Source organism: Varanus komodoensis, unplaced genomic scaffold (genome assembly GCF_004798865.1).
Source record: "Varanus komodoensis strain SLA01 unplaced genomic scaffold, ASM479886v1 scaffold35, whole genome shotgun sequence".
In the NCBI taxonomy this organism is placed as follows: Eukaryota; Metazoa; Chordata; class Lepidosauria; order Squamata; family Varanidae; genus Varanus; species Varanus komodoensis.
Window position 1 is genome coordinate 1,197,980 of NW_025335856.1, and position 17,643 is coordinate 1,215,622.

The 17,643-nt window shown below is 45.0% G+C and overlaps 1 protein-coding gene across 1 annotated transcript; it reads right to left on the reverse strand.

Moving 5' to 3' along the window:
- Positions 1-9,021: 9,021 nt before the first annotated feature.
- On the reverse strand, positions 9,022-17,297 carry LOC123028035 (perilipin-3-like). Its single transcript, XM_044439479.1, has 8 exons — positions 17,235-17,297; positions 16,379-16,574; positions 14,895-14,956; positions 13,155-13,220; positions 12,947-13,112; positions 11,255-11,463; positions 10,117-10,245; positions 9,022-9,387 (listed from the first exon to the last, which is right to left on the reverse strand). The coding sequence occupies exons 1-8, from the start codon at positions 17,295-17,297 to the stop codon at positions 9,022-9,024; spliced, it is 1,257 nt and encodes a 418-aa protein (XP_044295414.1).
- Between the last annotated feature and the right edge of the window lie 346 nt (positions 17,298-17,643).

Genomic DNA, 17,643 nt, shown 5'->3' on the forward strand with positions numbered 1-17,643 from the left:
GTCTATCTGTAACTCCAGGAACTGGCTTTTTCTTGCAGAAAGACTGCCTTAGATGAAACAATAATCTTCCTTCTTTTTATCTGCAAACCTGTTTTGCATTTTACTTTTTTAAGGGAATGAAGCACAGAAAATGCAGGACGGGTGAGCTGTACTGGTAGAAGTCAAGGAAAGGACGACCAGGAAATTGGCCTGATGAAGCCCCAGTACAGCCTTCTCTCATCTGGTACACTCCAGATGTGTTGAACTCCTATCATCCATGCTCCTTGGGGATTAGGGGAGTTGTAGTTCAATGTTTTTGATGGTCACCAGGTGAGGAAAGCTGCTCTAATAATTCATTGTATCTGATGGGGATAAGGGTGGAATAAAGATCAGGAGACTCACCTGGAGTGTTCTATTCAGACCTGGATAGCTAAAGATGCATACTGGTACATAGGAGCATGAAAATGGTAAGTTGGCTGAAGACCATGCTTGCTTTTAGAGAGAGGGCTCCTGGCAGAGGCAATCAGAAGGCATTGTGCAACAGTTCCATCTTCTTTTGTTTTCGCCTGCTTGGGACGGTTGGCATATTAGCAGGAAAGGCAGAGGTTGCATACTTTGTGTTGTGAGCTAGGTAGGTGGCCCCTCCCCAGCAAGACAGACTCTCCAGCACTTCTTGTAAGCATCTTTATTCTTCACAGAAGTCTCAAAGCATTCACAAGTCCCTGAGCATACACAAAGTGAAATGTTGAGCTCTCTCTGCCCCTCTTTACCCAAAGCTTTGCTTATGAACCCTTCTGGGCCTGTCTCAGGAAGGAGGGGCACTGTGGAAAAGGGCATGCCTGCGTTCTGCACTGTGAGCCCCCAACTGGCCACCCTGTGGCTGTGATGATGGACCTTTGGGTGCACCTCCTCAGGAGGCCAGAGTTCTCCATCCAAGAGACTGCCCATCTCCAAATCCCCTCTCTCAGGATGTTGTTGCTGTTCATTCCCGCAGGCAGGTGCATTGGGCCCCATGGCCGTCCTTGAAATTATCTCATCTTGAGCAAACAAAGATGGGTACTGAGAAACTGTGGCTGAAGGTGGAGGCCTGTCTATTATAGCAACACTTCCATTATCAGAGTTCGAGCTCTCAGCCCTGTCTGGGTCAGCCAACTCCCCCTCATTCTCAGACTTGGAGTTATCAGTCCCGCCAGAACAGTCAGCTTCTTATGCACACCTTGGAATCTTGCCAGAATGAGTATACACAACAGTTTTGGAAGTCAGCAGATCTAGATGATATAGTGCAACATCTGTTCTGGATGTGATTGAACTTCTATTAAAGGACCCAGTGCGCAGCTTGGGAGTACTCCTATATTCACCGATCCATTTGTCACTTGACAATGGCAAATTAGATAATGGGTTAACAACCCAAAATTAAGTTAGAATTGGTTCTTAAGTTAATGGGTTGTTTAATCCAGGAATAATCCATCGTGTCTGGGTTCACACGTCACATGATTATCTCCCATTTGGCCAGTTAGAGGTTGGTCATGCAAAGCGGCAGCAGCATGCAATCCAGCAAACCACGGGTTGAGTAATAACACAAGAAACAGCTGCAGCCAATAGCACTTTTAGTCCATGCTCTGCCTTCTAAGCAAGTTGCAACCCTATCTGGATTGTTTGGACCTGGTTTGGATCAATGGTCACCTCTAGACAAGACTACTATAAAGTACTTTATGTGAATTTGTCTTTGAAGATGGTCCAGCACCTACGGTTGCCACCAAAATATTACTAGAGAGAGATGCCTGAAAATATCACTGTTATTGCTCCAATGGCATTGGTTGCCAGCATGCTTCCAGACCCAATTCAGGGTGTTGTTCTTCATCGTTAAAGCCCCAAATGGATTAAGGGCATGTTGTCTGACATACCATCTTTGCCCATCAAATTGACTGAACTTTTAGATCTGCCTGAGTGGTTTTTTATTATGGACCATTCAGGTTGTTTAGGTCAGCATGCACACAACACAGAACCTTCTGAGTGATGGCCCCCAAACTGTGGTAGTGCCTTCCTACTGACTAGTATCTTGTTCCCCCTGTCCAAGCATTCAGGCAAACCTTAAATTGTTCCTCCAATGCGTCTGGGACTAAGATCTGAGCACATGCATTTCAGTACACTCTCATTCTACCCTGTCTGCTCTTTAATCCCAATCTTGTTTGTATGTTAGGGCATAGCACTAACAAGTGATTGAAAAATACTTTAAATAAACTCCCTGAATGTTCTGCAGGACTCTCCACCCACCCCACTGCTGAAATGCTGCAGATACTGGTCTAACAGGCCATCACCAGTATCTAGAACACTGGTTAGCTCTTTTGACAGACATGTGTGCACGTGATTTCTCCAACATCCCTGAAATGTCGGAGTGAATGACAATAGATGTGAGGAGATAAATTCTTCCCAACAAAGGCAGGTGACCAGGAGTGTAAGACACTGTTTGTTTTGCATCTTATAAGAAACACATTAAGGGCACCATCCGATGCACATAAGCCTCCAAATGTAGAGGAGCTTGTGTACATCCAGTGTGTGAAGGCACACCCATGGCAATTTCCACTGTGGCTGCATCTTGCACTATATATTTTATCCAGAGGGCTGCTTGTCGCCATCTAGATAAAGTGCTAGGAAGGGGAAGGAGAAGGGAATCTGAGGCACTGATAGGGATCGTTCTAAGCTGCTGGCCCCAGCCTCCTGCCCAGTTCACCCCCCTTCCTCCAGTCTCAGCTACACTTGCAATGCTGGAAAGGCATCCATCACCATTCTTGCTGTGTGTGGAAGGGGGGTGTGGGGCGGGGGGGGGGGGGAGACAGGAGCCCAGCCTTGGGAGTTCCAGCACAAGGTTGCAGACAATGTTGGGAAACAAGGGTGATGCCCTAAACTGTTTTAGCTATTGCACCATGGGTATGGTCAGAACAAAATGAGCAAAAACTTTGCCATAGAATGGCTGCTGAAAGCCTGACACTCTAAGAACAGCTTTTAGACTTAAGATGGGACTCCTAATCTTATCAGGAATCCATGTTGCACAGCTTGCTTCCTATCTTAGCGATGCTAATGCATGCCTGGCATTTGGAGGTTAATGGTTTACCTCTCCCGAAGGTTCTGTCTATATTGTGTTGTCCTAACCCCAAATCAGTCCCCATTGTTTTATTCTAACATGCCTTTAGCATACTGATTCCCCCACCTCTCCTCCAAAAGGCCCATCCTCTGGGGCACACCTTGGACATGCAAGTGTCTGCCCTTCCTGAAAGTCCCTGTTGTTTTATTCCCATGTGCTTCTAAGCATACTGCATAAGTTATCATCCGCCTTATCCCCAACCCTTCCTTCAAACTGTATGTATTTAAAAAGCTTCTTGTACAGACTTCATCTTCGTGGTCCCTCTGGGGGACTGCCTACACACGCATGTCTTAATAAACTGTATTTGATTGTACATCCCCAGCAAGTTTATTTTTCTCACTCTTGGCAATTTGCAAGGTAGGTGTTTTATAGCAGAACTCAAAAAACATCAAAGACAAGCTTTGCCCCAGTGAGCTTACAATCTAAAATTCAACACAGGGAAAGCAGTAGGGGGTAGGCTAGGAGGTAGAGGCAAGGCCGGACAGGGAAAGAGATACATCAATTCAGTTACAGGCATATTGTCTTAATTCCAGTTGGAAGTATGACTGAGGACTAGAAGGCTTTCCGAAATGGGTGGGTTTTGAAGGAAGAGGGGGAGACAGTACTGTGTCGGTTTTATGAGAGGGAATTGCAGGATTAAGGAGCAACAAAGGTGAAAAGGCCATGTTGAAGGGAGCAGAAGACCTTTGGACAATTTAAAGTGATGAAGTGGAAGGAGCAAAGCTCACAAGTCAAGGAAGATACTGGAATATGAAGCTACCCTGCTTTGCCGAAAATAAGACCTAACTGGAAAATAAGCCCTAGCATGATTTTTCAGGATGCTCGTAATATAAGCCCTACCCCCAAAAATAAGCCCCAGTTAGGATCGTCAGCCAGACGTATAGGGAAACACAGTAGTATGTCTACCGCAACACATGATAGATGTATTGAATTATAACATAATGCTAATATATAATTAAATATAAATAATATTGACATTGATATTTAAAATGAAGAATATACATTATAATTAAGTATTTGTAAATACCACAGTGGGCGCCTCTTTGGATGAGAGGTAAATGCCTATGTAAACAGAAGAACATGAGACTTATTGCCGAATGACCAGAGTACAGACGCAATGCACGAATAACGTCAATACGTTGTGTGTTGTAACAGACATACTTAATGCATGGATGCAAAATGGGTGCAAAAAAAAAAGAGCTATTCTGTGGAGTACTAAAAAGGAATTGTGGAGGACTCTCAGGGCAAGAATCTTACAGCTTTCATAAGAAAAAAAATAAGACAGCACCTGAAAATAAGCCCTAGTGTGCCTTTTGGAGCAAAAATTAATATAAGACCCGGTCTTATTTTTGGGGAAACACAGTAGAAAGGTAAATGGGGAGGAGGAGCAAAGGCACAGAAGGCTTTGAAGGTAGAGATGGGGATTCTTTAACATACACACACCAGTCACTGGACTGTAGAGCTTGGCTGGTGCAGAATCAGGGTTGGCCCATACAAACTTGTCAGGAGGCTCAGCTGTTGACATACTCTGCTACTTCATTCTACAAGGAAGATGAGTTTGCACATTTAAATGCTTTCCTCTAGGGGACAGGAGGTTTGGAGAGAGAATCCTGCACAAAGAAATGGGTGCTTCCAAATGAAGGGGGTGGGTTGTGCCATCACCCTGCCCCATTCATGGAGTTTTACAGGAGTGCGGCCATTTTCATCTTCCACTCCTAGCTTCTTCCACCTGTTTTTCTGACATGGAAAATTCATTAAGTAGCCCATCGGTTGCCTTGTTGGACATCATGACAACCCTGGGGACAGCTACCACAGCCTTCAGGAAAGCTATGGGCTTTTGGGTAAGCCACCCCCACAAAAGCCATGGCAGATTTTGTTGGGGAAGCCTTTCTCATGAAATGAGGAGGAGCCTGCAAGTAACTTCTGCACATGTGCAAACGGTCAGGAGGTTCTCTATATTTGATAAACTCTTTTATGATTGGACACAGAATGTTACACTGTGATTCGTAGTTGGGCGTCATAGGCTAGCACTGCCATAGGCCTTAAGGCCTATCATGATTTAAGGGAGACACTTTCTCCTTGTACCTCCTGCTCTATAGATTGTATCATATTTATCATTTCCTAATAAATTATTTGGTTTCAAAACAGTCTTTCTTCAGTTAGGCCTCCAAGTCCTCCTACCAGGAAAAGAGGCTCCTTCTCTCCAAGGACTGCCTTTTCCCCCTGGACATTTCACAGAAAACAGCAGTGAGTGCAACCAGATTTTGGAGGCAAGCTTCCCTGTGGTTTATGCCCCCTGCTTTACCTCTAGCCATGGCCCTTTAGCCCACTGAAAGAGCCAACAGACCTATGGACTGAAGTGGCACGGCCTCTTCTATTACACCCAACAGCAGCTGCTCAGAATACACAAACATACCCGCCCCGCACCTTTGGGATCACAAGCACAACCCACAGCCAAGGTAAATCTATACAGGCAACCAGCGCTGAACACAAACTGGGGTTTCCTCAGGACAGCTCCTGTCAATGCCTTTATTATGGAAGGAGGGCTGCATTCCTTGGTAACCTACAAGCAGGATTAGTTCACTAGATGATACCAATGCATGGTCAATTAACTCCTCACAATATAATCTACTCTATTCCTTCCCTTCAATCCAGCCCTGAGAAAGGGCAATTCAGCTCTTTCTGGCATGCTCATTGCTAGATTCTCCAGAAGTATGGAGATGGTCTTGGCATTCGACAAACTGTGCACACATGTAACTCAGGGATTCACTAAATAGAGCTACAGTGAAAATCCTTTAGTCAGTTATAACAGTGCTCTTTACTTCTGCTTCAAGAACTTAAGTCAGAATTCATGCACTTCATCTGTCTCCCTATTATTCTGTAATCTCCTCCTTCCACTGTTTTAATTGCAATTAAAGCTCCAGCCATCCAGTGCTGGCTCCACTCTTTGTTGGCTGCTGCCCCCAGTTGAAATTTCCCACGAATCAGCACAACTTCATAGGAAAGCAGTTCCCTGGCGGGGGCCATTGGCTCCCTTCCCCAGAGCCCTACGTTGTAATTTATAGCCATGAAAAGTCCCCCCCCCACCTGCAACACACATTTAATTCACAGGGCAACTATAATGGAGGTTTGCTGCCAGAGACAGATTAACCCTTCTCACAGAGTGCAACCTCCTACAGCAATTGAACTTCTAGCTGAGATGCATCCATCAGACCAGGGAGCAGATGGGGAAATGGACAACCACACACCCTGCAGTCTGCATCACCTCCCATCTATTGTCTTCGATGATTAGCAGTCTTTTGGCACAAAGAAAGCAAGCATCTGATAATGTAGCAAGCAAGGCTTTTCAAAAAAAATCTGGCCTTGATAGAATGGAAACTTGTGTAATGCAGGAAGAATTGACATTACCACTAGGTAACATCTGTCAGAATCCCGGAATCTCAATTTGAGAAGAGGGAATAAAACTCGGGTTCATAGGAAAGATCGAGCGTCCAGACCATCTAGGCTTTATTGTATTACTCAGGTTCCCTGCGGGTCTATACTCACCATAATGCATTACCAGGTAGGCAGAGTGAACTCTGCTGCAAAGCTTCAACACCATTGCAGGGTATTTTATCGGTACACAGGTACAGGGCAATTGATGACAGAATGCAGAGATTACAGTAAGATTCTGAGGTCATCACATACAGAACAGATAAAGGAATGTCAGTCAATCACACAGTAACAATGAGATTACAATATTTCTAATTGCCTGTATTGACACTTTAGTTCAGTAGCCTGAACCCATTTCCAGGTCTGCTTAGACATCTAAGTTCAAGCTACTGAAACTATGCATGAACTCAAGACTCTTATCTACTCTAGGCATTCTGAATTGGCCAGGGTACATGGAGCCTCTGGGCTATCAAAAGATGCTTCCTTGTAAACTGAATTCCAACAATGACTATTTACGATGCATATTTGGACTAAAATGGCCTGTCTACTATAGCTTACAGCTAAAGGTGAGAGAAAGGAGCAGGGGAATGCCATTTTAAACAGTGACAGCTTGGTTTTGAGAAGGAAGACAGGATTTGATCCCACAATGCAAAAAGCACAAAGAAGTAATGTTTTTCAGACAGGATTTATCCAAATTTTCCCAACACATCTAAGATGAACAGAAAAGCTACAGGGCAAGGAGCCTTTCCCTGTATATTCTTTGATCTATGCATCCTCAGAATGCATCTTAATTTTTTGTACACTCAGTCCTGGTTTAATTTATCCCTCCCCTCCCCATTTTGTTTATAAGCTTATGCTTTGTTATATAGACTTTAATTTTACTGCAGGTACAATGAAGCACTCTTCTTGGCGGTATTTCACTTCAGGTGCCTTATTTACAGCATCTCTTTGGGTTGCCCAGCATCTGTTGCTCATCTTTGTTCAAGGGTCCCCCAAACTGACCACATCAGGAATGGGGCCAGGTTGTTACTAGATTAAGCTGTGAAAATGAGAACAAAGTGCAGGCGCAGTCACTTGACAAGCCTGTAGCCCTGAAAGCAGGTGCTTATGACAGTGGAGGACAGGAGGCAGAGACCTTGATCTGTATCTTTTTTTACCCCATCAAGTACCCGCTGGGTGCTTACTCATCTACTAGGCACTAATAGCTCTTAATTGGCCATAAAGACCAAGCCATTGCCAAACACTTTGCATTACAATACTGCTGCTGGGAAAAGACATTCCTACCTTTCCCAGAAGCTGAAGATTGCAGCTAAGTTCAGTGCAAAGAAACTGTGGCATCTTTTGTGTTCACCAAGTACTTATGCCACACTCCCACCAACATTTCAAGCATCAGTGTCACATCCAGCAATACTGCAATGAATAATTTCTCTACCAATTGTTGCACAAACTTCTCTAGGGTTATATACACCTCCTGAACAGCTAAGAGACCAATAGAAGCACAGCTTGAGTTCCTATGTAGTACCCAGCAGCCAAGATGCAGGCCAAGAGCAATGTTTTATGTGTAGCGGGCTGGGAAATACAGACAACCGAATTGTCAGTTGCATTGTGGCTTTGAGTTTGCAAAAATCTAAGTAAGGCTTTCAAGGGCAGGACACCTTGGAGGGCACATTCAGTAGCAGGGCCTTCATAAGCCAGAGGTGGCTTCCCTGTACTTAGTAGTTTCATGGGTTAGTCTTGGGAAGCCTGCAAGCAATTGAATCAAGGAAAATGACTGCATAAAAACTGATCAGGAACTTGTCTCTATTTGTGGAAGTGAGGCATAGAAGACAAGGTATGAGAGGGAATTTGTTAGCAACTATTAATCCCTAGTTATTGAATGCAACTTTGCAGTTGTGTTGCCCCCCCACCCCTCCAGCAAAAAAAGGACCCACACAAACAAGGTGTGGTACCAAGCACCAGGTAGTATTCTGCTGAAAGGGACAGATATTAAACCCTTGAGCTACTTCGAAATGGCACTCAAGCTTCAAAGACCATTGTCTACAACTGCTTTTCATTGCCATATGAATTTTATTTGCATACAAAAGCCCAGATACAGCTAGGTATTCCATCTTTACTTGCCTCCCATGTACTACACTTTTCCTTTTCTGTAGGCGACAACTTGAGCGAGAAAGTCAGCGGAGACATGGTTCTTCCTGCTCTACCAATAACACTCAGCCCAATACAGACATCCCACAAGCTGCCTAGTTTTTGAACAGGCTGGTCCAGTAGAAGCTTCTCTAGAAGAGACAATTGCCACCATGTTTGTGCAAAAATGTGCACCAGCCCCCTCCAAGAGTCACTGCTTCTTGACCATTAGCAATGAATTTTAGTACCCCTTTTATATGTAGTAGAATCCTTGCAAGCTACAGATGGGTTCCATGAGAGGTAGGTAAGTACTGTTGAGAGCTCCAAACAGAGGCAGCATTTGTTTAGGCATCCACCTTGGCCTCCTCTTCCGGTTTTGGTAACTCTGCTGCAGGAGAACCAGCAGGAGCAAAGGGCCCAACGACCCAGTTGAGGGGAGTGTTCTTCGTCACATACTCCATGACCTCATGTACAGCTTCTTGCGCCTTGTCAATCTTCTCTGGGCTCTGGTTCAGGACGCCACCAGGAAGGTCTTGGATAGATTTGGTGCTGGAGAGGGCAACCTGCAACTCCTTCATGTCATCATGAGCTATCTGAACCTTTTCTTTGAGGGCATCAGGGAGGCCTTGCATGTTAGACAGGAGGTTCTTGCAGACAGCCTGCATCTGCTGCGCAACGTTCTGGGACACATTCAGAGCCTGGGATTCCATCTGTTATGGAGCAGAGGCTTTGTGAGATCACATTAAATGTTTATTGCACACTATCCTGAAAATATAACCAAAGGAAAGCGCTGGCCTTTTCAAAAGCTGTGTAATACCTGGGTAGATCCAGAGATGCCCAGCACAAGTGTTGCCTGTTTATGTACCGGGGAACACCGATTTCTCTCCCCTATCTAGGTTCACCTTTCCATGCTACCTGGCACGTCACTCCAGCTCTCTGGTGAAATCAAGGCACATTCCACCCATGTCATTTGTTCTTGTCTGAGGTCAGAGATCTGATCCAGTCCTTGGTGTTGGCTTTTCTTCACTGAGATGCTCACCCAGCCTTATTTAATATATATATCCCCCCCACACAACTCTTTAGGTAGTCTGCACCGGGCTATTTAGACATTGGCCAGTGTTGCATTTCGGCAGTGAAATCAAGGAACTGGTCTCATGCACAGCCAGACCACCAGTCCATCTACCTCGGTATTGCCTACATTGGAGAGTTACTGCCAAGGTAAACCTCAAAACTTTCATGTGTGAACAATGTACTCAACCACTAAGCCAAGGCCCTTTCCCGTTCTTTAGACCAGGCAGACAGAAGGTATTTGGACCGACTGTCAAAAGACCATATGTCCAATGGTCAGGAATGCTGGAAAGCCCAAAACACCTGGAGATCTATTTTTGTCCAGCCCAGGTCTAAGCAACTCCTCATTTCTTCTAATACTGCCAACATACCTCTGTCCGAGTCAGTTCACCAGTCTGGTTCTGTCCTGCTGGACCACGGTACCACTGCTTCCACATCCGCAACAGCATCTCCTGGCCATTATGAACTTTTGAATCCAGCCTCCCTTTGAGATACTTCATCTGGAAGAGCATTTTGGAAACAGCAATGCTTAATGCAAGAAGATGAGGCTCACAGGCTGTGCTGCCCTTGGCTCTGAAGCAGCACACTCACATCTGGTCACATCTATTCCATCCTTGGATACAGCCCCTCTTTGAACAGCTATCTACATAGGCCACTTCTGCCGGTTCCACTACACACTTCAGAACAGCAAAAGAACAGAACACAGGGCAATGCCTGGGTAGTCAAAAAAAGCACAATCCATGCATAGGAGGGGGGTGTTAGTAGGCATGGTGGAAAATTAAGTTTGCTGGAGTACAAAATAATTAGTTCACCTTCCCATGGAGAAGGTCCCTCCAACCCCAAACATTGCTCAGCAAGTTTGGGCAAGATCAGTGCACAAAGAATGCTGACTTTGAGGGAGGGGAGTGGAAAACTGGAGTAGGTGGACTAACAGAGTACCCTAATAAATACACTCTGAAGAGCATCCCATTGACCGCTTCCACATGCATATTGTGAATTGTCTTCCAAATGCTGATCACTTTAGATCAGGGCAAATGCTACCAAAGTAGAGAGCTGCAGGAACACATGTTCCCAGTTTCAGTTCAGTTAAGTATCTTGTTAGCAGTTAAACAAGTGATGAAAAGTTGAGTAATTCTTGGACACTTTTAGCTGTATGTTCCAAACAGACATGCTTTGAACTTTTAGCATTTCCAGCAATGAGTGCACAGAGGAACCAAGACAGTCAACAATGGCTACATTTAAGCAACTCTGTCATCAATGGAAGCAGCCAAGGATGCCCAGGAATTTTAGCTGTTGTGCTCTATACGGATCTCTAAAGTGATTCCATGGGAAGCATACTGGATTTGGGCTTGCACATCTCTGAAACATACTGAGGGTAGGATCATGGGTTTGTGTGAAAAATACATGCTATTATGCCAAGCTAACTCTTGTGATCCCAACAGTTCCTACAGAATACAGAACCCCTTTCACTGACCTTAGAATTGTCAGATGTGGCCTTTTGATTCTTACCAAAAACATGGTTTGTTCAAGGTGGAAGAGTATATCCTCAGCAGCTAGCTTGACTGTCCGCAGCTTTTCCAGGGAGTGCTGGTAGGCTCGGGAACGAAGCTTGGCCGAGAGGGAGCCCAGACGCACATAGTAGCTCTGTTCCTCTTGCTGCACTTGAAGGGGCGCGACCACGGCCTGCTCATCTAGTGCCACAGAGGCCGCAAGGGCAGCTGGAGAAGAGACCAAAGAAAGCCCTGCTCCTTTCCCTTTGAGCTACAGTCAAAGCAGCCATCACTGCTACCAAGAGGCCCATCCCTTTACTGAGCAGCTCCAAGGCTTTGGCTATGACAATAGAATGACACGCAACAAAACGGGGGGACCATCACCTTGCTCTGCAGCTCGGAGGTACCATGTAAACTTCCTGGCTTTGGCTGGCCCAGACTGTTCTTTCAAACTGCGTAACCAATTCTGAACCGTGGCAAGCTAAAAGGTTAGGTGAGGCGTTGACTCACATTGGTCACCCTGCCAACCTTCCCAAACCGAGTGTCTTGCAATTATGTTGGCTAAGGATTGTGGGAATTGAATCCAACATGTTGAGGGGGCATGAGACCAGAGGAGCCTGCCATAAGACATTCCAGAGCAACTTCCACATGGATTATTTGCAGTTTTAATGGGACTGCTACAGCTAGGCAGGCCTTGGATGTCACTAGTGACCTGAAACCAACTTCAACTGGCTTGCATTGGCTGGAACTCTTCCATTACTCCTCTGTTTGCCTGCCTGTTCTGCTGGGCCGCATTTTAAGCTGGTGCCCACATTGGCTGAGGCATGCTAGAATTTGGTACCCAACACTTCTAGAAGACACTGGCTGGGAAGGCAACTTTGGATTGTAGTCTGGAGATGGGAGCCCAAAGGGTTAATTGGGTTGGCTCGTCTTTTGTTAACATCTTCTGATGGCTCATGACAGTAAAAGTTGGGAATTTGAGTGATTCATTCTCAGGACTTATCGACCAGCCAGGTTTTAGGGCCTTTGCCTTGGAGGACTTGCCTTTCTGCAACTGGGATGAAGACTAGGTGGGAGATGCCAGGTGAGATGCTTGGCCATCCCCAGAATTACCCTATGCCCAGGAGGGAGTAATACAGGTGTTTGGAGTGAGTCTTGTCTCTGCCTGGGGACTTCGGGCCTGACAGACCCTGCTGGACCTTTATTCTTCAGACCCACGACTGAGGTGATGCAGGGCAGACTCGGTTTTGTTATTTTGTCAGGAGATATACTGAACAGTACATACTCTTATGAATCTGTGTTAGTATTTTACCTTAAAATCTTTTCTCTTCTTCCCTTTTAAATCTTACCCCTCTGCTCCCTTCCCTTTTATAAATAAACTTTTTCCCACCAATTTGCTATAATTATTCCTGGCCAATCAGTGCTAAGTCCAGTGCCCAGACTGGGGTAGACTGCTCAATCAGGAAAAGGGAATCCCTGGCTGGGGGTGATGAGGGGGCCATCTTTTCCAACTGCCTTCTTTTACACAGGTGTTCTGTCCACCTCATTTTGCAGTGCCCTTGAACTTGTGCATATAATTTGCTTCAAAAACTGGCTGGGCACTTACATATCAGCAGAGCACAGTCAAGAGTGATAAATATTCTTAGTCTATACATTCAGATGACAAATCAATTCCTCTGGAGAATTCTGAGGAAATCTGCAATGGTCTTACCCAGCTCTGTATCTGTTATGGGGAGATAGTTTTCTATGAGTTCATCTGATTTCTCTAGCATGTGGTCAACACCTTCAGCCACCATCTGTCCCATGCTTGTCTCCATCATGGTGTTCACTCCACTCATCACTGTAGTCCGGGCCATCTCCAAGCTTCCCTGGGCAGCCTCTTTGGCTACATCTACCATACTTGACATGGCATCCTTTGCTTCTGTGACTTTAGTATAAACAGGTCCTAAGGACTCTGAAACCAGGCCTTTGGCATCTGATACCACCTGGGGGAAAATAACCAAGGAAAGGAAAATTGAAGGCACCACATGAAAGTCAGATTGTGGAAAATCCACAAAATTAAGGTCCAGAGAACACCTCTTTCAGATTTCAAGTAGGTACGGAAGATCTCTAGTTCCTGGATGCTCATTTGGATTAAACCAGACTTCAACTTGGAACATCCAAATGTCTTGACCACCATTCCAAGCATCCCTTGGCCATTAGAGCCAACAGCTGGATTGGTACTCACTGCTGTAATATTTTCACCAGTGTGATGAGAAGGTAGATCAAAATCTGGGATCCAAACCCTCAAAAGATGCTGCCAATACAGGCAGAAGTCAGGGATGCTGAGAGTTGGAAGTCCAGAACAACTGGACACAGTTTCTGCCCACCTGTGTTTACATAAGGGGAAACATTTATCAGCAAGGTCTTCTAGCAGTTCCGGGTGGAGTTATGTGCAAACCTGCTGTCATGGCAATCCACCATGGTAGGATGATAGTTCAGCAACTTACCCATGATGAGCCTGGCAGATGATTTGTCTATGCCACACCCCAAAATCTCCAAGATTCCTCCCACACACCCCATTTAAAAGGACTGCAAATAAGACAGGCAACTTGTCAAACTTGCATTCTCTTTAAAATTACTAGGGGGTAAACTTTTACACTTTCCCAAGCCCTTGAAGGGTCAGGGAAAAGTGCAAAAGTAACTTCCTTATAGGGACTGTAGGGGGAAAAAGAAAACCTTGAGGAGCTTGCTGAAAAATCTTCCAAAATACTCCCTTCTCAGACCAAGATGCCTTGTGGCTTAGGTTTCTCTTGACAGATCTTCTGTAAGCTGTCAAAGGAAATGGGAAGAGGTGCTTTTCAAGTCTCACATGGACAACATATGGGGTAGGTACCTGCCACTTCTTGGTAGTGACCACTCCTCTGAACATTCCTCCAGCTGAGGCTTGAATTCCACCCATTTGCACTTAAGCCAACAAGCACTCATGCAAACAGGACTATTTTTTTAGGGAAAAAAAAGTTCTGAGGCCAATGGGAGGCCCCTCCAAGGTGCCTTTGTGGCATTTTGAAGAGGATGTTTATGGCCACCCAGACAGACTGGCTTATGTAATCTCCTCTCTGTTCTCTCCAAAAAGAGAAAAATTAGAAGTGAAAAGCAAGTTGCAGGAAGGCAGCCAGTATTGGTTATGGTTAGGACTTCCTCAAGAAAAGCAGCAATTGGTTTCTTACTGTTCTCGCTGCTGGCCACAGGCCTTTGTCTATGGTGCCATCAGTTATAAGTTTGGACAATGTGAGTAAAGAATTCAAGAAATGCCCATGTGGGCTGCTTGGAAAAAACCCACCATGGGTAAGCTGGGTTGGGTTTGCATGACACCACCACCAGTGGCTAGCCATCGTCAATGGTGGACTGCCACATCATGCCAACTAGGGCAATATAGCACCGATAGGTGGTTTGGAAGCAGAATGGAAAAGAACTATCCAAGGTCCAACAGAAATGGACACAAAGATATACACATTCTCTTAAGCATCAGTGAACTTCTAGTACCAGCTTTAAAATGTAGCTGTGTCAGGATGCAGTTGCTGCTATTCTCCAGGTGCAACCCCACAAAGCTGACTTAGTCCAGGTAAGACTATTGGTTCCTCCAGCTTTGGTACAGACCAGCAGCACAATGCCATTACCTTTTCCACAGTCTCCTGCAGCTTGTCAAGGCTCTTACAAGCAATGTTGTTGGCAGCAGCAACTGCAAATGAAGTGGGGAAGGAGCAGTTTAGTTCTGGCTAGTCATCTCATCATGGTCAACACTTGCACCTGGAGCTTAGCACAAGAGTTATTTGCATTTGGTTTATGCAGTTCCTCACTAAAAGTAGGACAGAGAAGTTTAGGAATGGAGTGTTCTCATTTACTATGTCACAAAGATTTGGCAATACACATTTCAGCCATGCAACATGCACACAGGTGACAGCTTGCCCCAGGGGCCACCACTGCATGTGCACATCACATGGACAAGGAAAGCGAGGTGCACACTACAAGTTAACCAGTTTATTCCAGGTAAATTGTTCTTCACTCTGGTTATAACCAGCAAGTATACAGGAAGAGCTTTATAAAGGTTGCAACTTCTGGTTCCTCCAGCTCAGTATGGTCTGCACCAGAGGTGGAGAAAGCTCTAGATGCTTTGGACCAACTTTCATCAGCCTTAGCCAGCCAGGTCAATGGTCAGAAATACTAAGACTTGTGCTCCAAACCATCTGGTGGTATACCAAGTTGGCCAACAGCTGGGAATCTCTTTCCATCCAAGGGCTAAGTTCCATTTTAGGAAAGTCCTTAAGCTTTGCTTATCACAGGAATGCAGCCCCCAAAAGGCATATTTACAGCATAAGATAAAAGCATTTCATCTTTTAGAATTGGTGCGGGGGGTGGGGAACCTGCACACAAGCAAGTAAACAACGAATGCCTGATGGTTGAGGGCAAGGAGGATGGGTAAACTTGGCAAACCTCAGAGGACTGGAATAAACACTAGGAGGGCTGGTTCGGGCCCTTTCCCCACAGTGGCTGTTTACACAATTTCCTTTCTGTTGTTTATGGTGTACACATTCACCCCTTTCATGGAAAGAAGCCTGGAAGTACTCTTGAGAAAATCTAGCAGACTATCTTCAAGAACTCAAGTTGCATCCCCTAGAGGAGAGGGAAGGAATATGGCAAAGACCACAATGCAAACTCTAGCATTAGGTTAGATTAGCTTGGTACCTTCCAGAAGTGTTGTATTACTTTACTTGAATTCCTCTGCCTGGAGAACAGTGAGCTGGGAGAAAGCTGCCCTAGGCAATGGCTTCTTGGCTCAAACTATGTAATTGGGGATGCAGGGAGAACTTTTATCCTGGCTTTGCAGTCAAGAAGCAAGATACTCAAACCAAATGCCGTTTCAACTGCCCATCTGTCTCTTGTGTTTCAGTTGGACTGTCTATCTTTGTTTTGAAGCCTGTAGGAGCACCCACTATCCCCATGCTGGCTTTAGTTTGAAAAGATCTGTAGTCCAAAATCATCTTAAGAGTCACAGGTTGGGAAAAGCCCATTGAAGTCTAAAGGACCAGGCTAGGAAGCAGCAAGAGCTTGGACCCACTCCTATGGGTGTGGATTTTATATGTACTTTGTCATGTTTACTTACTTTGAGGCTCAAATTTATCCAGAAGAGGCTGGGCACCACTCACTGCAGAAGTAGCAATAGACTTGACTCCCACCTCTGCCATATCACAGACAGCTTGGATTGCTGGATGGGACTCCTTGGCAGATGTGTAAGTTGAAGAAACCATCTCGTAGGTAGAGCTGACCAAGGGCAGCTCAGCTACCTTTTTGATGACACACTAGAAAAAAGTTAGAGCAGACTGAATCACCACTGCATTAAATCCTGGAGGTTCTAGACTAGTAATTTTTCCTAGCTCCCAGATAGAAGGCATTGCCAATAAGGCCAGAGTTCATTACTGGAGGTGGGGCTCATACCTGTCCTTAGTGTAACTTCCTTAATTAAGCCATATTTATAAACTGTGCTGACAATCTGATAAAGTACCCAGTGGGAGAAATTCCTTGAGAGGCAATGATCTAGGCTGAAATCCCCATACTCTGTCAATTACTCTAAAGATCAAGTTCCATTTTTAAAAATTAGTTAAGATTTATTGTGATTTTATGATTTAATATTTCTTGTAAGTTGCTTTGGGAAAATTTTATTCTTGAATGGGGACATATCAATAGTTGTAATAAAGAGTTACTGAATAACTCTACCAGTGTGGCAAACATCTCTGAATGAAACTGTTCCTTTTGTAGATGCTATTAATTTTTGGGCTGAGTTTCTCAAGAACAGAGGCATAGCAGCACTTCCCATTCTCTAACCCAAAGGTCCAGGAGCACCTCTGGCCACCTTTGAAGCTTAGCTACCTCCCAACAGGAAGGTTAGGCAATGCTCACGGCTCCTACATGTAATTTGGCTCAGAGTAATTAGTCTTAAAGAAACACCACTGACCACTTACCCAGTTCTCCTGTTCTGTGTCTTTGGGGCTTGTAACCTGTGTCTCTTCTTCAGTAGAAGACATGGTGAGGAGGATGAGCAGCAGCCACTAGTGGAGAAAATCAAGATAAATGCTGGTAATCACACCACTTACACAACCTGCAAGAACACACACTTAGCATCCTGATTGTAATCTTTGATTTTTTAAAAACTCCAAGGGCTGTTATGGCACCTTAAAGAGCACCAGCTAGATTCTAGCAACATTTGAGGACTAGGCATAGTCCACAAAAGATTAAAGACCAGTAGACTTAGTCTTGGGTAAAGTACCACAGCTGTTTACCGCAACAGCTGAATGCTGTCTCCCCACCAAGAGTTTGATTGTGTGCTCTGAAGATTATGGAGATCCATTCAGCAGGAGCCATCAGAAGCCC

What these genes read in the sequence shown, in the direction of transcription:
- LOC123028035 (XM_044439479.1), bottom strand. Translation starts at nt 17,297, where the DNA reads ATGTCTTCTACTGAAGAAGAGACACAGGTTACAAGCCCCAAAGACACA. An exon ending in GGATAAATTTGAGCCTCAAA is followed by an intron (nt 14,957 to 16,378) that starts GTAAGTAAACAT and finishes CTTCATTTGCAG; the next exon opens with TTGCTGCTGCCAACAACATT. An exon ending in TTTATACTAAAGTCACAGAA is followed by an intron (nt 13,113 to 13,154) that starts GCAAAGGATGCC and finishes GTAGCCAAAGAG; the next exon opens with GCTGCCCAGGGAAGCTTGGA.